This window comes from Balaenoptera physalus (assembly GCF_965194825.1).
Source record: "Balaenoptera physalus genome assembly, chromosome: 8".
In the NCBI taxonomy this organism is placed as follows: domain Eukaryota; kingdom Metazoa; phylum Chordata; class Mammalia; order Artiodactyla; family Balaenopteridae; genus Balaenoptera; species Balaenoptera physalus.
This window is the reverse complement of record NC_138887.1, coordinates 119,373,089-119,390,986: the sequence shown is the minus strand read 5'-3', so window position 1 is coordinate 119,390,986 and position 17,898 is coordinate 119,373,089. Positions and strand designations below refer to the sequence as shown.

Sequence of the window (17,898 nt, the reverse complement as noted above, 5' to 3'; positions counted from 1 at the left end):
CATCACAGGGCAGGGGGCGGGGGGCCGCAAATATAGACTGACTGATAGATATAGCAAGCACTGACAAAATTACTATTTATGTCAAGTCAAATTAGATGCATAAGAATACAGTGTATTTGACCAACAAAATTAGATATATATAAAACCTACAGCCAAAAAGAGAAAATTTATTCTTTTCAAATACATATAGATGTTTTGAAATTCTGACCCAGCTTTAAGACACAAAGGAGATCGCAACAAAACAACAGACCAGAAATTCTAACCATGATACACTTAAGCTAGTAATCAGCAATTAAAAGACAATTTAGAAAAATCCCTTATGTTTGGGGACTTCCCTGGTGGTCCAGTGGCTAAGACTCTGCGCTCCCAATGCAGGGGGCCCGGGTTTGACCCCTGGTCAGGGAACTAGATCCCACATGCCACAACTAAAAGAGATCCCACATGCCGCAACTAAAAACCCCACATGCACAACGAAGATCCTGCGTGCCGCAACTAAGACCCGATGCAGCCAAATAAACAAATAAATAAAATAAATGTTTTTTAAAAAATCCCTTATGTTTGGAAACTTTAAAATTCACTTTAAAAAATACCTGGATTATAGAGGAAACCAAAAATGATACCAGTGCCTGGATAGTTTATAGGCCAATTTTATGTAATTTTCCAAATATCTACATAATCTGCCTTATGTAGATATTCAGAAAAAAGAAAAAGAGGAAAAACCATACATTTCATTCTATGAGTCTAATAAAGCAAAGTATCAATGTAAGAAAACAGTACCAAAAAAAAAAAAAAAAAAAAGAAAATTCTAAGCCTCTCTTAATTTTGAACGTAGATGATGTGTGTGTGTGGCGGCGGAAGGGATGGAGAGGAAGTGAGATTATGTATGAATGGAGTGGGTGTTGTAAGATATTAACATCTAGTGAATCTAGATGAGGGTATAGAAGTGCTCTGTGGGTTTGAAAATTTCTAAACTAAAAAACTAATAAGACTTCTTCTCCTTAAAAAAATCACAACTCTATGGCAGTGTTACGGGTTGAATTATGTCCTCCCCAAAAGACATATTCAAGTCTGAACCCCTAGTATCTCAGAATGTGACTTTATTTAGAAATAGGGTGTTGCAGATGTCATTAGTTAAGATGAGGTACTACTAGAGTAGGGTGGGAGCTTAACCCAATATGACTGGTGTCCTTAGTCCCACGGGGAGAAGGCCATGTGACCACAGAGACAGGGACCAGAGGGAAGCTGCTGCAAGCCAGTGATTGACGGCCACCAGCAGAAGCTGCGAGAAACAAGGAAGGACCCGCCCCTACAGCTTTCAGAGAGACCGTGGCCCTGCTGACACCTTGATTTTGGACTTCTGGCCTCCAGAATTGTGAGGCGGTAAATTTCTATTATTTTAAACCAGCTGGTTTGTGGTACTTTGTTATGGCAGCCCCAGGAAACTAATATCGGTAAATACAATATTTAAGTGAAAATTTAGAATTGTTCCCATTAAAGTTAGGAATAAGGAAAAGATGACCTACTATTGCCACTCCAATTCAATGTTAGAGAGGAAGAGGGAAAATTGTCTATTTTCAGTTGACAGAAAATGCAAGAGAGGGACTTCCCTGGTGGCGCAGTGGTTGAGAATCCACCTGCCAATGCAGGGGACACGGGTTTGAGCCCTGGTCCAGGAAGATCCCACGTGCCGAGGAGCAACAAAGCCCGTGTGCCACAACTACTGAGCCTGCGCTCTAGAGCCCGCGAGCCACAGCTATTGAAGCCCACCCGCCTAGAGCCTGTGCTCCGCAACAAGAGCAACCACTGCAATCAGAAGCCCACGCACCGCAATGAAGAGTAGCCCCCGCTCGCTGCAGCTAGAGAAAGCCTGCGTGCAGCAACGAAGACCCAAGGCAGCCAAATATTAAAAAAAAAATTTTTTTAAGTATCTCATTCCTATATACCAGTAATTAGAAAATGCAACAGGAAGATCCCAAATCACAATTTAAAAAACACAAGAAACCAAGGTAAACAGGAATAAATCTTTGCACATGATATCTATGGAGAAAATGACAAAACATAATTGAAAGAATATAAAAGTAGATCTGAATAAATGTCCATGAATGGGAAGACATCATTAAAAAGATGTAAATTCTCTCCCATTTTAATCTGTAAACTCCACGCAATTCCAGTGAAAATCTCAATAGATTTTTTGTGGAACTTAATGGGATGATCCTAAGTTAAGACGATTTTGCAGAATGACATGGAAATATTTGACCTACAAGTTATAAAAACATCTTATCAAGCTATCCTAATCAAGAGAGGGTGTGATTAGCCTTAGAAATACACAAATACAATAATAGAGAGAAGAGAGAAGCCAGAATCAAATGCAGGAATATACAGATGTAAGTGACAGAAGTAGCACTGTAATCTATGAAGAAAGACTGCACTATTTAATGAATGGCATGGAGATAACTGGTTAGCCATAAAGGATAAATGACATTAGATTCTTACCTTACACCATTCCCAGAACAATCAATTCTAGGTAGGTTAATAATATAACGTAAAAAAGCAAAATTTTAAAAAATGTAGAATATCGTCATGATCATGGAGTAAGGAAGAATCTCTTGAACACGACACAAAAATCATAAAGAAAAATATTGATAAATCTGATTTTTTTTTTTTTTGCCTGCATTGTGTCTTTGTTGCTGCACGAGGGCTTTCTCTAGTTGCGGCGAGCGGGGTCTACTCTTCGTTGAGGTGTCCGGGCTTCTCACTGCAGTGGCTTCTCTTGCTGTGGAGCATGGGCTCTAGGGCACGTGGGCTTCAGTAGTTGTGGCGCACGGGCTTTGTTGCTCCGTGGAATGTGGGATCTTCCTGGACCAGGGCTCGAACCTGTGTTCGCTGCATTGGCAGGTGGATTCTTAACCACTGTGCCACCAGGGAAGTCCTGATTGTTTTATTAAGTTAAAGCTATTTGCTAGTATAATAAAACTCCAAAATTTGTAATGGCTCAAATGCAGTCAAAGTTTATTTCTACTCATTTAGTAGTCCAAGGCAGGTTCCTGATTGAGGGAAAGCTCTCCTCCATGGGTTCACTCAGGGACTCAAGCTGATGGGATCGCTTCCATCTTCAACCCATGCCCTTCAAAGTCACTGCAGTCAGCTCCACCCTAGTCAGCCAGAAGGGGGAATAAAGTGTGGAGGGGGATAAACCAACTTCCTACAAGCCTTGGTCAGGAAATGTGGTTGAAATATAGTCACAAGGCCATTCCTACTGAAAGGAAGGCAGGAAAGCCCAGGCTGGCTCTGTGTCCACCAAGAGGAAGTGGGTTTTTTGGTGAACTTCCGTTCAACATAAGACACTATCCACAAAGATGGGAAGGTCAGCCACAGACTGGGGAATGATATTCTCGGTGTATATAATACAGGATTCATATCATAAAGGCACCTCCGAATCAGTAACAAACGGACAACCCAATCAAACAATTGACAAAGGATAGGAACAGACCAAATTCACAGAAAAATCTATAAAAAAATCTACAAAAATATGAAAAAACACTCCACGCTGCTAGCAATCGAGGAAATGCCAAGAAAATAAAGGATACCATTTTTTGACCAAATTTGCCAAACACTAGAATGATTGGTAACAAATAATCCAGTGTCGGCTAGGCTCCAGGAAGAGGGCCCTCTTGCACCCTGTGATGGAACTGTGAATTGGTGCCATCTTTTTAAGGACAATTTGGCAGTATCCATCAAAATTTAAAATAAGAATTCCCTTTTGCCCAGCAGTTCCACCTTTAGCAATTTATCCCATAGGCATAAGCATTCATTTCCACAAAGGATATGTACAAGAATTGCCGATACAACTTTTTTCTTGAGTAATAGTAAAAAGTAAAAATCACTAAGTGACAAATGGCTAAACAAATTATGGCAATCCATTATGGAATCCATATGGAATACCATACAATGCAGTAAAAAAAAAAATATTGAGGTAAGTCTCAAGTATTGTCATGGGAAAAGTTCCAAAACATTAAATTGAAATGAAAAGAGTAAGTCTCAGAACAATAGAGATAGTACGATTCCATATATTTAAAAATCCTTAAATCTATGTGTGCATGTATGTGTGCACATGTGTGCACATGTGTATACATATGTATATTAATGCATAAAACCAAAGTTCTGAAAAGATACATGCCACGCAGTTTTAGTGGTTTATATTGTGTTTTGGGCAATTAATACGTATTATCTGTGTAGTTAAATAAGAGAATGTCTCAATCAGGCCAACATAGAAAAAAAGAATCAGATTTTGCTTTTATTTGGCCTTCTACTCAATAAGGAAATAGCCTTGCTAAAGAACAGAGACATTTCCTCAGATTGCCACATGGCCTGATGAAAGACCCTTAAACATTACCCATCGCCTTTTGTCCTAGTTTAATATTCTGCAAACAACCCTCTGATCATTCGGGTTTCCAGGAAGCTTGAAAGTCAGAATGCTGGGATTCCCCTCGGGACACAGTCCACTCCCCAGGAACCGCCCTTGGCGAGGATGTGGCTGCCTGGTCCAAAGTGATGGCCCCTCCCTGGGGGGCAGAGGGTGTCCTCATCCCTGTCTGGTCCCCTCACCTGGGCCAGGTGGGACCTCTCTGCACTGCCCCTGAGTGTGCCGCTCAGACCTCCCTTCAAGAGAACCTGCCATGAGGAGGGGGTCTGACAGCTTCCAAAGCTTTGGGATCTTCTGCAGTATACACACCAAGGCCATGCCCTCCCAGGGGGCTCCCAGACGATCACTAAGCACACTGTGGGGGGCAGGCAGGGGGTGAACAAGAGCTGGGCCACTGGGGCGCCCATGCAGGACTCCTCCAATGTGCGGTCTTTGCTCTGGGGCTCCCCACCAGCCCCTGGGAGCCTTTCTGGGAGCCCGCAGCAGACTGAAGGGCTTGCAACCTTCCCTTCCTTCCCTGCCTCTTTCCACAGGTGTCAGGCCAGAAGCTTCTGGTCCACGCTTTTCCCTCTCCCCTTTATCCTTCACAGACATTTCTCCGTAAACACGCCTCCCATTTCGTCTTGGCCTCTGCTTGCCAGAGGCCCTGAACTGACACCCTCCTAGCTTCAGAGTTCCCCGTGGGCCAGCAGCTGCTTCACAGCCCCACTCTCCCCATGAAGTCTTGCTTTCCGCTCCCCTTACGTAGTTCCCAAGAGCACCCCAGTGGGTTCCCTGCATGTATTTAAAACTCCATCCCAGAGTATGTACCTGGGGGAACTCATCCTGCGACAGGAGGCTGACGTTATGACCCTTGCAAAAGAATATCCTCTATTTGAAATAACAAATTAACATTTTGAAGCAGAATCTTTTCAGAGTCAAAAGAAGATGAAAGACTCATATGGCTGAAATATATTTCCACTCTTCTGCTTACGCCAGTGGAGACATGGAGGGTCTCCATGCGGATGATTTCCATACAGACAGGAAGATCTCTGTGACGCAGACACAGAGTCATGTTCCCAACGACATGTTCATACCTGAAGCACGTGAAGCTCCAATCAGCCTTGCTCGAATCAGTCCCTCTCTCTTTTTGTTTCTTATTAATTTAATCTTGCCCCGAAAAATTTCCAGGTGATAGTCTAGTTTCTCTTTCAGATCATCTGGAAAAAAAGTCAACACTTGACAATTGTAAACTATAAGTACAGAAATTAAACCAATTTCTCACAATTTTGATTGATTCCTAAAAACTACGCTATTCCACGGACGTTCTAACCTTAAAAGAAAATTTTATCAGACGAACGTGCATAAAATGTGAACAAAACGTGAACAAAAAGAGATTCAGCATTGAAATCAACTGCAAACATCCTTCTGTGTTTCTAGTGAAATACCTCTACTTTAATAAATCACTATTAAAATTTTAGTAGAAAAAGCATGAGTTATGACTCTTTGGGGCAATTTGACTTTATTATTAACAATCGTGCTCTTAACTCTGTAATAATTCCCAGGCAGGTTATCACACCACTCGAGTCTCAGTTTCCTCATCTGTGAGAAGGCAGACGTACCATATTCCTTGCAGGTCTGCAGTGAGAGGAAGAAATCCATCACCGAGCACAGAGCCTGGTACCTAACAGTCACTCGATACTTGGAGGTTAATATAAAGTCGTCTCTGGTGAGATGGATACAGATGCCTCAGAGGTTTAAACTCCTAAGTCCTAGGAATCTGGATCAAGAGGCTGGGGAAAAACAGAAGCAAGTTCATTGTAGCCTCGTCAGAAGGAGGGATCTCTTTCCTTGTCTTCAAAAAGAGCGCCAGGGCCCTGCCCAGAGGCAGACTGCAGGCCGCGCAGCTTTGCTTGTAGGGCAGGCGCAGCATCTCAGCTCAGATGTCTGCAAACCCCTCCCCACATCCGGGACCCAGAGGAACTCTGTGTGGCAGACCTAGAAGTAAATAAGGCCGTTCTGGCAGCGGTCATCGCTGACATGAAGTGGAGGGTTTGGGTCCTTCAGAAGATGGTCGTGTCGTTGGCTTGTAGTCGAGCTGGACCAGGACGCTGAGAAAGGTGGACAGGAGCAGGTCAGCTCTGGACATGCCTCTCGTGTAACTCAGTGGGGGCAGCTGTCTGGGCCCCTGACCCCTGCTGTCCCAAGCTGAGGGACTCCATCAGCAGTACCAGCTGCTATGAGCTAGAAAAGACTAGCTACAGTTGAAGAAAGTTCTCCTAGAGCCCGCATGAAATCACTGTGGATTTAAAGCAGGGGTACATCAATCCTGAGCTTCATCAGGACACAGAACACCCCATTTCCTGTTTGAGGTTCTGTGTGGGTCCAAGACTAATAAGCTCCTTGGTGGGGTGGGTGAAATGACCACCGACCAGGTGACCGTGGATCCAGGAGGAGAAGCAGTGTCCGGTCCAGCAGTCCAGCCATCCCTCAGCCATCAGCAGTGAGTCTTCTGATGCCTAAAGAACATGTGAGGAAGTCACCAGGTATGTCTCTGAGCTCTTGGCATAGTTCTGAAAGGCTGTGGGAGGTTCCCCGGTCATCCTGGAATTGCATCTCCACGGCAAGATCCTTGTCCTTCTGGGTGAGAAGTTAGAACTCCACAGTCCAGCAAAGACCCCACCCTGCTGCCTGCTCATGGCTTTACTGGGGCCTTCTTGCCCCACACGTGGCCAGATGTGTTGCTCAGGGTACTGGTCAGATAAGGAACCTGGCCATCCCTCCACATCCCCTCCTAGGCACAAGACCAGAAATAAACAGTACTGGACCCCTCTGATTTGCGTGGCTCTCACACAAATAATGTCATACGTGATAGTGCCTGGCCAATGAGTGGAATTCCTAAATGTAGCTGACATTAGCTTGAGTTCCCTTTCACTTTTGAATTGATGCATCTACAGTTATTTCTCCGAGGTGAACCTCCCGGGACATCTTCTTTCCTTCCTCTGCCTGTTCTTCTTCCTCCTGTTTCTCCTCCTCTTTTTCTGTCCCAGCCCATAGTGGGTCAGATTCACGGTGGATTAGGTAAACTGTTAGGTAGAAAACTTATCCAATACAGATACATTGCTTCCATGAGAAATGCACCTCACAGGGAACCTGCAGACTTCAAAGAGCTTATCCTTAATCTGGGCCCTCTTGGCTTGCCTGAGGTTTGTAATTAAGCTGTAAAATAGACAGCTAATCTCAAATGCTAAATGGAGTTAATCAGATTTTGTTCTAGTATCATAGTTCTTTAAAACCAGTGAACATGGAGGAATAAGCCATTAAGTGTAGTTGGCGTGATTAGAATTCTTTCATGTAAAGTACCTGGATTGTGTCATTCCCCTGCATTAAGCCTTGGAATCGTTCCCCATTTTCTCCAAATAAAATTCAAACAATGCCTTCATGAGGGGCTGCCCTTTTACGTTTCTGGTTTCAGGCCTGCCCCCTCTCTCCTAACACTATACTCATACATAATCTACATAAAATACAGAATTATTCCAAACTCACCATGTTTTCTCTTGCCTCTGGGTCTTTATAATGCCATTTCCTCTGCCTAAAATACTTTTTCCTTCCTCTCCATCGATATAAGCCCAACTCAGCCTTCAGACCTCAGTTCAGATAGCACTTTTTAAAAAAATTTACTTTACTGAAGTATAGTTGATTTACAATGTTGTGTTAATTTCTACTGTACAGCAAAGTGATTCAGTTATACATACACATATTCTTTTCCATGATGATTTATCACAGGATATTGAACATAGTTTTCTGTGCTATACAGTAGGACCTTGTTGTTTATCCATCCTATATGTAATAGTTTGCTAGATATCACTTCTTGAACGTCATGCATGACCTCTAAAGACCAGCTTGCCCCTACATTTGTCTCATGGAAGCACTAACCGTCCCATTAGCCCAACACCATAAGGACAGACACCAGCTCTCACATCGCCACGAGTGCACCAAAGTGCCTGCCTCAAAACCCACCGAGAAATGTTCTTTGTATAAAATAACTCAAGTGCCACAGAGATAGCGCTGCCTTCAAAGTAGATTAGATAGGTGATTAGCGTCTTATCTTACCAAATTCACTCATGTCATCTACCAAAATAATTTCTTCAAGGATACGCTGTGGAGTGAGAGTCATGACACCGGACACCGTCCGAAACAAGGCATTAAATTCTTCATTGTGGAAACAAATGACAATGCTGGCAGTGGGCAGGTTGGACGGGTACTGTTTTTTATGACACCTGCAGGCGTAAGCAAGAGGAAGAAAATGATTCATCGAAAAGCCTTAGATGTTTTGAGGACTCATTCAAACACCTTTCTTTATTCACATTTTTTCTCTTTATTCCTTTAATCAATGATTATGATAATAAGGCGACAGTACATTTAAAATACAAAAATTAAGATACAAAAATTTCTTTAATTTTTAATTTCTTTTAAATTTTTAATATTTCTTTTCTTATGTTGTTCTAATGTTTTCTAAATCATTCCTCCCTTCTTAATGCCAGTAATAATTGCTTTTTCCTGAGACTGCTTTGATAATGTTAGTTCTGTTTTGAACATAGTCTAAACACAAATTATACCTATATTTTTGGTTTCTATCATAAAAACGAATTAATAAGCTTATATGCACTGAAAGGTTCAAATTAACTTTACTGTTCTATCTTCAAAGAAAATCCACGTGTTGTTCTTACATTTGTGTAGTCTATTGCAACAAAGAAATGTAATGGATATGGTGTAATTAGATTTCTTCCAAGGCTTTGACAAAAAATGTTTTACTATTTTTTTGTGCACTTGAGAGAAGAACAGACCCTGAATTCTAGTAATACTAGTTTTCACCTGTTAAGTATTGTTTGGATTGCTATATTATTTGGTTGTATTTTGAAATATTTTGGTTGTAAATGACAAACCCACTGGAACTAGCTTAAGCATAAGAAAGAGGTTCACTGTAAAAGGACCCAAATGTCCCACAGGACCTAGCAACAGGCAGGAACCTGGAGCCTCCAAGAGCAATTCTTTTTTTTTTTTTTTAAAAACTTGTATAACTGTGCCTTGATTTCTTTTTCTTTTTAAATTTATTTATTTACTTATTTATTTATGGCTGTGTTGGGTCTTCGTTTCTGTGCGAGGGCTTTCTCTAGTTGTGGCAAGCGGGGGCCACTCTTCTTCGCGGTGCGCGGACCTCTCACTATCGCGGCCTCTCTTGTTGCGGAGCACAGGCTCCAGACGCACAGGCTCAGTAATTGTGGCTCACGGGCCCAGTTGCTCCGCGGCATGTGGGATCTTCCCAGACCAGGGCTCAAACCCGTGTCGCCTGCATTGGCAGGCAGATTCTCAACCACTGCGCCACCAGGGAAGCCCTCCAAGAGCAATTCTAACCAGAGGCTTGAGAGCCACCTGGACATGCTCGATTTCTGCTCTTGTCTTTACATCTGGGAATAATTATAATGATAACAATAACTACATCTACCTACCTCATAGGTTGTGAAGTTTCAATGAATTAAAATATGTAAAATGCTCAGGTCAGTGCCTTGCAGTCAGTATTCTACAAGGCTCCTTACATGGCTCTTGTTCTCTCTCTGCAACCTGGCTTGTTTTCCCTCCTTTACCCCACAGAGCGGGAAATGCGGCTGACGTCAGCATGTCCTACAGTCCAGCATCCAAGGAGAAACTGGTAACACTTCCCCCTTCCCCAAAATTCACAGGACAGGATTCACTGGCTCAGTCTGGCTTAGGTGCCCATCATGGCCAGATAGTGGGGTCAAAATAGAAAGTCACTCTACGCACTGCCACCGTGTGAAAAGGGAGTAATGGGTAGGAAACCCCAGGGAAGGATGTGCTGGGCAGGCAGCCCCGCAGGGATCCTGGACAGATTTTCAGGATATTTATGGATTGATGTCACTATGGAAGAAGAAGACCTTGTGCTGGTCAACATTTTTATCCAAGAGTAGATGAAGATATAGAAGGCATGCTTACCGGGTGGAAACGGACTCGTGCTTCAAGGAATGAGAATATGAGATGAGAGAACCAAGAAAAGACCTGAGAGGATGGGAAAAGGGGGCGAGTGCTGTGGGCTGCACGTGGCCTAAAACGTCAGGTGGGAAAATATGGCCTCACAGAAACAGATAGGATTAAAAGGCTTGCATTCCAGTAGGATCACTGTATGACCAAAGAGCAAGTAGATGAGACACAGAGAGAGAGAGGATGCCCCCAAATAGAGAGAGACGGTGGTCCAGGGCGAACTCAGGCTACTCAGACCAATCTCTAGGATTACATTTAGTCCTGGGTATGTCATTTTCAGAAAACTGTAAACTGAGTCCCTTCGGAGGAACGGGACAATGATATTGAAGGAGGCTGAAACCACGTCACACATGGTTACACCCCTAAGAGATGCCTAATGTGTATGGGTTTCTCTAAAATTAATTGATAGGGGCTTCCCTGGTGGCGCAGTGGTTGAGAATCCGCCTGCTAATGCAGGGGACATGGGTTCGAGCCCTGGTCCGGGAAGATCCCACATGCCGCGGAGCAACTAAGCCCGCACGCCACAACTACTGAGCCTGTGCTCTAGAGCCCATGAGCCACAACTACTGAGCCCGCGGGCCACAACTACTGAAGCCCACGCACCTAGAGCCCGTGCTCCACAACAAAAGCCACAGCAATGAGAAGCCTGCGCACCGCAACGAAGAGTAGCCCCTGCTCACTGCAACTAGAGAGAGCCCGCATGCAGCAATGAAGACCCAATGAAGCCAAAAATAAAAAAAATTTAAAAAAATCAAATCCTAAAAGAATAATCCACAATTCATTCTACAAGGCCAACATTACTCTGATAACAAAACCAGTCAGGACAAATACAAATTGATAGCCCTCACGAACACTGATATAAAATTCCAAACAAAATTTCAGCAAATCAAATTCAATAATATATAAAAAGGATAATGCATCATGACCAAGTGGGGGATAGCCCATAAATATAACCTCTGTTTAACATTAGAAAATCAACATAATTTACCATCTTCACAAACTAAAGATACACACATCTCAATACACAGAAAAGGTTGTGACAAAATTCAACAGCCGACTGGCGAAAAATTCTCAGCAAACTAGGAATAGAAGGGAACTTCCTAAACCTGAAAAAGAACATCTATGAAAAACCTAAAGATAACATCATACTCACTGATGAAAAGCTGAGTGTTATGAGCAAGAACACAGCGAGGCTGCCCAATTTCACCTCTTCTATTCAACAATGTATTAGAGGTTTTAGCCAGTGCAGTAAGAAAAAGAAAAGCATGCAGACTAGAAAGGAAGAAGTAAAAGTGCATAGGTCATGCCCAGCTACATAGAAAATCCAATAGAGAAATCTTTGTGATCTTGGGCTAGGCAAAAGCAAATTAAAAAATGAATAAAATTAAACAACTGGACTCCATCAAAATTAAAAACTTCTGCTTTTCAAAAGGCACTGTTAAGAGAATGAAAAAACAAGCCATAGACTAGGAAAAAATACATGTAATCATCAGTATGGTAAAGATCTTATACCAAAATATACTAAAAAATTCTCAAAACTCAATAATAAGAAAACAATCCAATTTTAAAATGGGCAAAATTTAACTTCAATAAAGTAGATACACAAATAGCAAATAAATACATAAATAGATCGCAACATCATTAGACATCAGGAAAATGCCAATTAAACCACAATGAGATCCGACTACACACCTATTAGAATGGCTAAAATTCAAAATACTGGCCATACCAAGTGTTGGCAAAGATGTGGAGGAATTGGAAATCTCATTCATTGCTGATGGGAATGTAAGATAGTACAACTATTTTAGGAAAACGGCAGTTTCTTAAAAAATTAAACATACACCCTAAGATCTAGCCATTCCACTTGTAAAATATTTACATAAGAGAAAAAAGAACATCTGTTATGCAAAACTTGTCTTAAGAATATTCATACCAACTTTATTTGTAATAGACAAAAACCGGAAACAATCTGTCCTATCAACAGATGAAAGGATAAACAAATTGTAGTACATCCGTACAGTAGAGCACTACTCAGCAATAAAAAGGAACTCCTTGCGACAACATGGCTAAATTTCAAAATAATTATGCTGCGTAAATTTTATTTATATAAAATTCTAGAGAAGAAAAATGAGCCTATGGCTGAGCAATCTCATTCCAGAAATCTTTACTCCATATATACTAACATGAGGGCATTAAAAATATGTGTACAAGGGGCTTCCCTGGTGGCGCAGTGGTTGAGAATCTGCCTGCCAATGCAGGGGACACGGGTTTGAGCCTTGGTCTGGGAAGATCCCACATGCCGCGGAGCAGCTGGGCCCGTGAGCCACAATTACTGAGCCTGCGCGTCTGGAGCCTGTGCTCCGCAACAAGAGAGGCCGCGATAGTGAGAGGTCCGCGCGCCACGATGAAGAGTGGCCCCCACTTGCCGCAACTAGAGAAAGCCCTCGCACAGAAATGAAGACCCAACATAGCCATAAACACACACACACACAAAAAAGGAATTCAGGAAAAAAAAAATATATATGTATACAAGAGTGTTTATTACATCATTTTTGGAAAGTTGAAAAATTAAAAACAACCAGGATTTCTCTTAATGGGGAAACTGTATATTTATACAATGGATAACTGCTCTCAACTGTTAAAATGAATGAGGCAAATTTTATGTGTAATGCTTTGAAAAAGTTCTCCACGATATGTTAAGTTAAAAAAAACACATTATAGAATATAAAAAGTAGAGCCCATTTTCATAAAAACGATATGATTACATTGTATGCTTACCGTCTACTTATAAATACGTTTATGTGTCTATACATTTTGGAAGGATATACACTAACATCCTGATAGCGATGATCTCTCTGTGTCAAGTGGGGGGAAAATAGTTAGGTGACACCTTATGCATTAAGACAGAAGAAAAATCCCTAGGATCATGTGTGTTTTTACTTTCCCTTTTTATGCTTTTTTATATTTTCCAGGTTTTTCACAATTAACATTTCAAAGAAATCTGCACCTTTATTAATTACAAGAGGATAAATGGTAATTTTACTGTGCAGAAAATCTGAGAGTCGTTTTAATCAAGTGATCAAATTAACTTCACCACAAGTCACTTCACCAGTAATGGGACAAAGAGACATCGTGTGCCTTTTAATACAATGTGCTGAGAAGGATATGACATTCCTTCCATGGTATTCCTGTCAAAAATGCATGACCCGGATTTGATCACAAGGAAACATCAAACTCAAATTGAGGAGCATTCTACAAAATAACTGGTTAGATCTCTACAACTGTCACAGTCGTGGAAGATAAAGACTTAGGAACAGTTTCAGGTGAAAGGAAACTCAGGGAACAGGAACCCTGCACACAGTCTGTAGTCCTGGGTTAGATCCTTCCAGAAAGAGGACACTAGTGGGTTAAGTGTAAAAACTTGAATACTGTCTGTACATTCGCTAATGGTATTGTATTGTTAACTTGCTGGTTTTGTTTATTGTTCTGGTTCTGAGGGGATGGACGATGTTAACATTTGGGGAATCTAAGAAAATGCTAGGCAGGAATTCTATGAAATTTTTTTGCAACAATTTTGTAAGTCTGAAATTATTTCAAAATTTAAAAGTTGAGAAATAAATGTAATTGGAAAACCAATCAACAAAAAATCTATTCTTCTAAGATTTGTATCAAGTATTTCTCTAGTTCAGTGAAAATAATAATATGAATTTTAAAGAAAGGCAAAGCTGAAATGGAAATTCCATTTAATGGAATGATGTAATTACTATAATAATGGCTGAAAATCTGCTGGATTCTAGATATTAGTAGTTACTCCTAATAGTTAACATATATTTTAAACACAGAAGTGTATTTCGTACAGAATTGAATTTCCTATTAACAAAGTTAATATTTTGAATACTAAAACTGCCAAGTTTGCTTCTTTCTTCGGACAATCTCTTTCTAAACTTCCTGTTTTTCTAACAAATAATCATATGATGAGGGAATGGAAGCAAAGGTGGTTACACTATTTTAGAAAATGAGGTTTAAGAGGAAGAAATGATGGCCTGGCTGGAGAGAAATTCATAACTTGTAAGCATGCAAAAATATTGACCTCCCTTTGCAGTAGTTCAATATTCAATTGAGAAAAAAAAGTTGTCCTCTAAATTAAATGTCTACCATGTTCTATGGTTTGAATAAATTTAAATTCTTTTTCTTTCATTATGAGCCAGATAGATTGTGTCATCATGTGCAAACATTATATCTCTTTTTTTCTTCAGTGAAAAATAGTTATTCTTTTTTTTAAATTGAAGTATAGTTGGTTTACAATGTTGAAGCACTACATCTCTTGAATGTGCCATATCATAAGTGATATTTAGCTACCTAGAAACTTTGTTGATTCTTATGTTTGTGGCTTCAAATGTTTGTCTTGTACATAAGTTGCAACAAGACAAAGTGGGTCCCACTTTGCCCTGTTTTTTGGAACATGGCTTTTGTCTCCGTATTACTGGAAGAGGCTTATATTCCTTAAGTACTTCTTATTTAGTAAAGAGAGACTATCAGCCCTCTTTGGCTAGAAACCATCAGAACCTAAAATATATTAAAAAGATATTAACACACAATTGCTACAACATGAATGAAACTTGAGGACATTATGCTAAGTGAAATAAGCCAGACACAAAAGGCAAATATTGTATGATTCTGCTTTTATGAAGTACCTAGAGTAGATAAAATTCATAGTGACAGAATGTAGAGTGGTGGTTGCCAGGGGATTGGATGGAGGGAAGAATGGGGAGTAAATGTTTAATGAAGACAGAGTCTCAGTTTGGGATGATGAAAAGTTCTGCAGATGGATAATGGCGATGGCTGTATAACAATGTTAATATACTTAATGCCACCAACTTGTACAGTTAAAAAGAGTTAAAATGGTAAATTTTATGTTATATACAGTTTACCAAAAGTTTTTTAAAAAGGCACTTACACAAACGATTGAAGGAACAATTTTTTAAAAAAAGCAGACTTTGAAGAAAAAAATAGGTAGCTGTCTGAAGCGTTTTGTATTAGGAATAAATCTCGCTTTGACCAAAAGTCTTCATTGGTGATTTAATAAAAAGAACTTGTGGGTGATGGAATTCTTGGAAACCTCTAGAACACACTCTGAGCCAAGGAGAAGATATTCTCTACACTATAAGCTCTAGAATTTTGAAGTAGGCTCTTGACATTATCTGACTTCAAGTTCTAAAAACAGGAAACTATATTACAAGACCTCTAATATGCCAAAATTAAAATCTGGTTAGTAAGTGTTTAAAAGTTAGACCTTATTTGTTTTTAGACCAGTACACTGAAAACTATTAGACATTAACAAAAGAAATTGAAGGAAATGGAAAGATATTCTGTGCTTATGGATTGGAAGAATTAATATTGTTAAAATGTCCATATTTCCTAAAGCAATCTACAGGTTCAATGCAATCCCTATCAAAATTACAATGGCATTTTTCACAGAAATAGAACAAACAATCCTAGAATTTGTGTGGAATTACAAAAGACCCCAAATAGCCAAAGCAATCTTGAGAAAGAAGAACAAAGCTGGAGGACTCACACTCCCTGATTTCAAACTATAGTACAAAGCTATTGTAATAAAAACAGTATGGTACTGGCATAAAAAGACACATAGATCAATGGAGCAGAGTAGAAAGCCCAGAAATAAACCCACACATACATGGTCAATTAATTTACGATGAAGCCAAGAATATACGATGGGGAAAGAACAGTCTCTTCAATAAATGGTGTTGGAAAAACTGAACAGCTACATGCAAAAGAATGAAACTGGACCTCTATCTTACACCATACCCTCAACTTAACTAGAAATGAATTAAATGAATATAAGACCTAAAACCATAAAACTCCTGGAAGAAAAGATAGGCAGTAAGCTCCTTAACATCAGTCTTGATTTATGTGGATCTGACACCAAAAGCAAAGGCAACAAAAGCAAAAATAAATAAGTGGGACTACATCAAACTATAAAGCTTCTGCACAGCAAAGGAAACCTTCAACAAAATGAAAAGGCAACCTACCAAATGGGAGAAAATATTTGCAAATCATATATCTGATAAGGGGTTAATACCTAACATATGTAAAGAACTCATACAACTCAATATTGAAAAAACAAACAAACCAATCTGATTAAAAAATGGGCAGAGGATCTGAATAGACATTTTTTCCAAAGAAGACATACAGATGGGCAACAGGCACATGAAAAGATGCTCAGCATCACTAATCATCAGGGAAATGCAAATCAAAACCACAATAAGATATCACTTCACACCTGTTTGAATGGCTCTTATCAAAAAGACAAGAAGTAACAAGAGTTGGTGAGGATGTGGAGAAAAGGGAACCCTTGTGCGCCTTTGGTAGGAATGTAAATTGGTGCAGCCACTATGGAAAACCAGTATGGAAGTTCCTCCAAAGATTAAAAATAGAACTGCCATATGATCCAGCAATTCCAATTCTGGGTATTTACCTGAAGAAAACAAAAGCACTAACTCAAAAAGATACATGCACCCCCATGTTCATTACAGCATTATTTACAAGCCAAGACATGGGAGCAACCTAAGTGTCCATGGGTGGATGAATAAAGAAAAGGTAATATATATCTATATAGCTATATCTATATGTGATATATCTACATCTATATATATAATTCAGCCATAAAAAAGGAGGAAATCTTGCCATTTGCAATAACATGAATGGATCTTGAGGGCATTATGCTAAGTGAAACAAGTCAGAGAAAGACAAATACCATATGCTCTCACTTACATGTAGAATCTCAAACAAACAAAACACAATCCGTCCCCCCCCCCAAAAAAAACAAGCTCAAGATACAGAGAACAGATTGGTGGTCGCCAGAGGCAGGGGGTGGGTGAAACGGGTGAAGGAGGTGAAAAGGTACAAACTTCCAGTTATAAAATAAATGTCACAGGGATGTAATGTATAGCATGGTGACTGTAGTTAGTAATACTGTATTGCATATTAGAAAGTTACTAAGAATCTTAAAAGTTCTCATCACAAGAAAAAAATCTTTTTTGTATCTATGTATAATGACCGATGTTAACTAGACTTACTGTGATGATCATTTTGCAACATATACAAATATCAAATCATTATGTTGTATATCTGAAACTATGTAATATGTAAAAAAAAATATCAGGAGGAACATACATTTTATTCCTGGTATCTGGCACATCTCTGTGGTTGCCCAAGTTTTTACTGATAATGGAATTAAATCCATATTTTGAATATCCATGAATAAGTTCTGGGTCCGAATAGTTAAAATCCTTACCTGCAAGAAAAGGTATTAGTCACATAAGTATAGGTTTACTACCATCACGTTGATAAAGGACAATAACAACTATATCCTGAATTCACTCCTTTTATAACATGTCAGAGTAGTTTTCCTGGAACCT

The 17,898-nt window shown here is 40.0% G+C and overlaps 1 protein-coding gene across 1 annotated transcript in view; it reads right to left on the bottom strand.

The window, feature by feature from the left end:
* Nucleotides 1-17,898, bottom strand: part of GALNTL5 (polypeptide N-acetylgalactosaminyltransferase like 5) — a 128,501-nt gene that overhangs the window by 46,636 nt on the left and 63,967 nt on the right. Inside the window, exons 3-5 of the mRNA XM_082473807.1 lie at nucleotides 17,654-17,774; nucleotides 8,516-8,682; nucleotides 5,500-5,622 (exon numbers count right to left, since the gene is read on the bottom strand). Of these exons, the coding sequence (XP_082329933.1) occupies nucleotides 5,500-5,622; nucleotides 8,516-8,682; nucleotides 17,654-17,774 (411 nt within the window). The remainder of the gene's footprint in view (nucleotides 1-5,499; nucleotides 5,623-8,515; nucleotides 8,683-17,653; nucleotides 17,775-17,898) is intronic.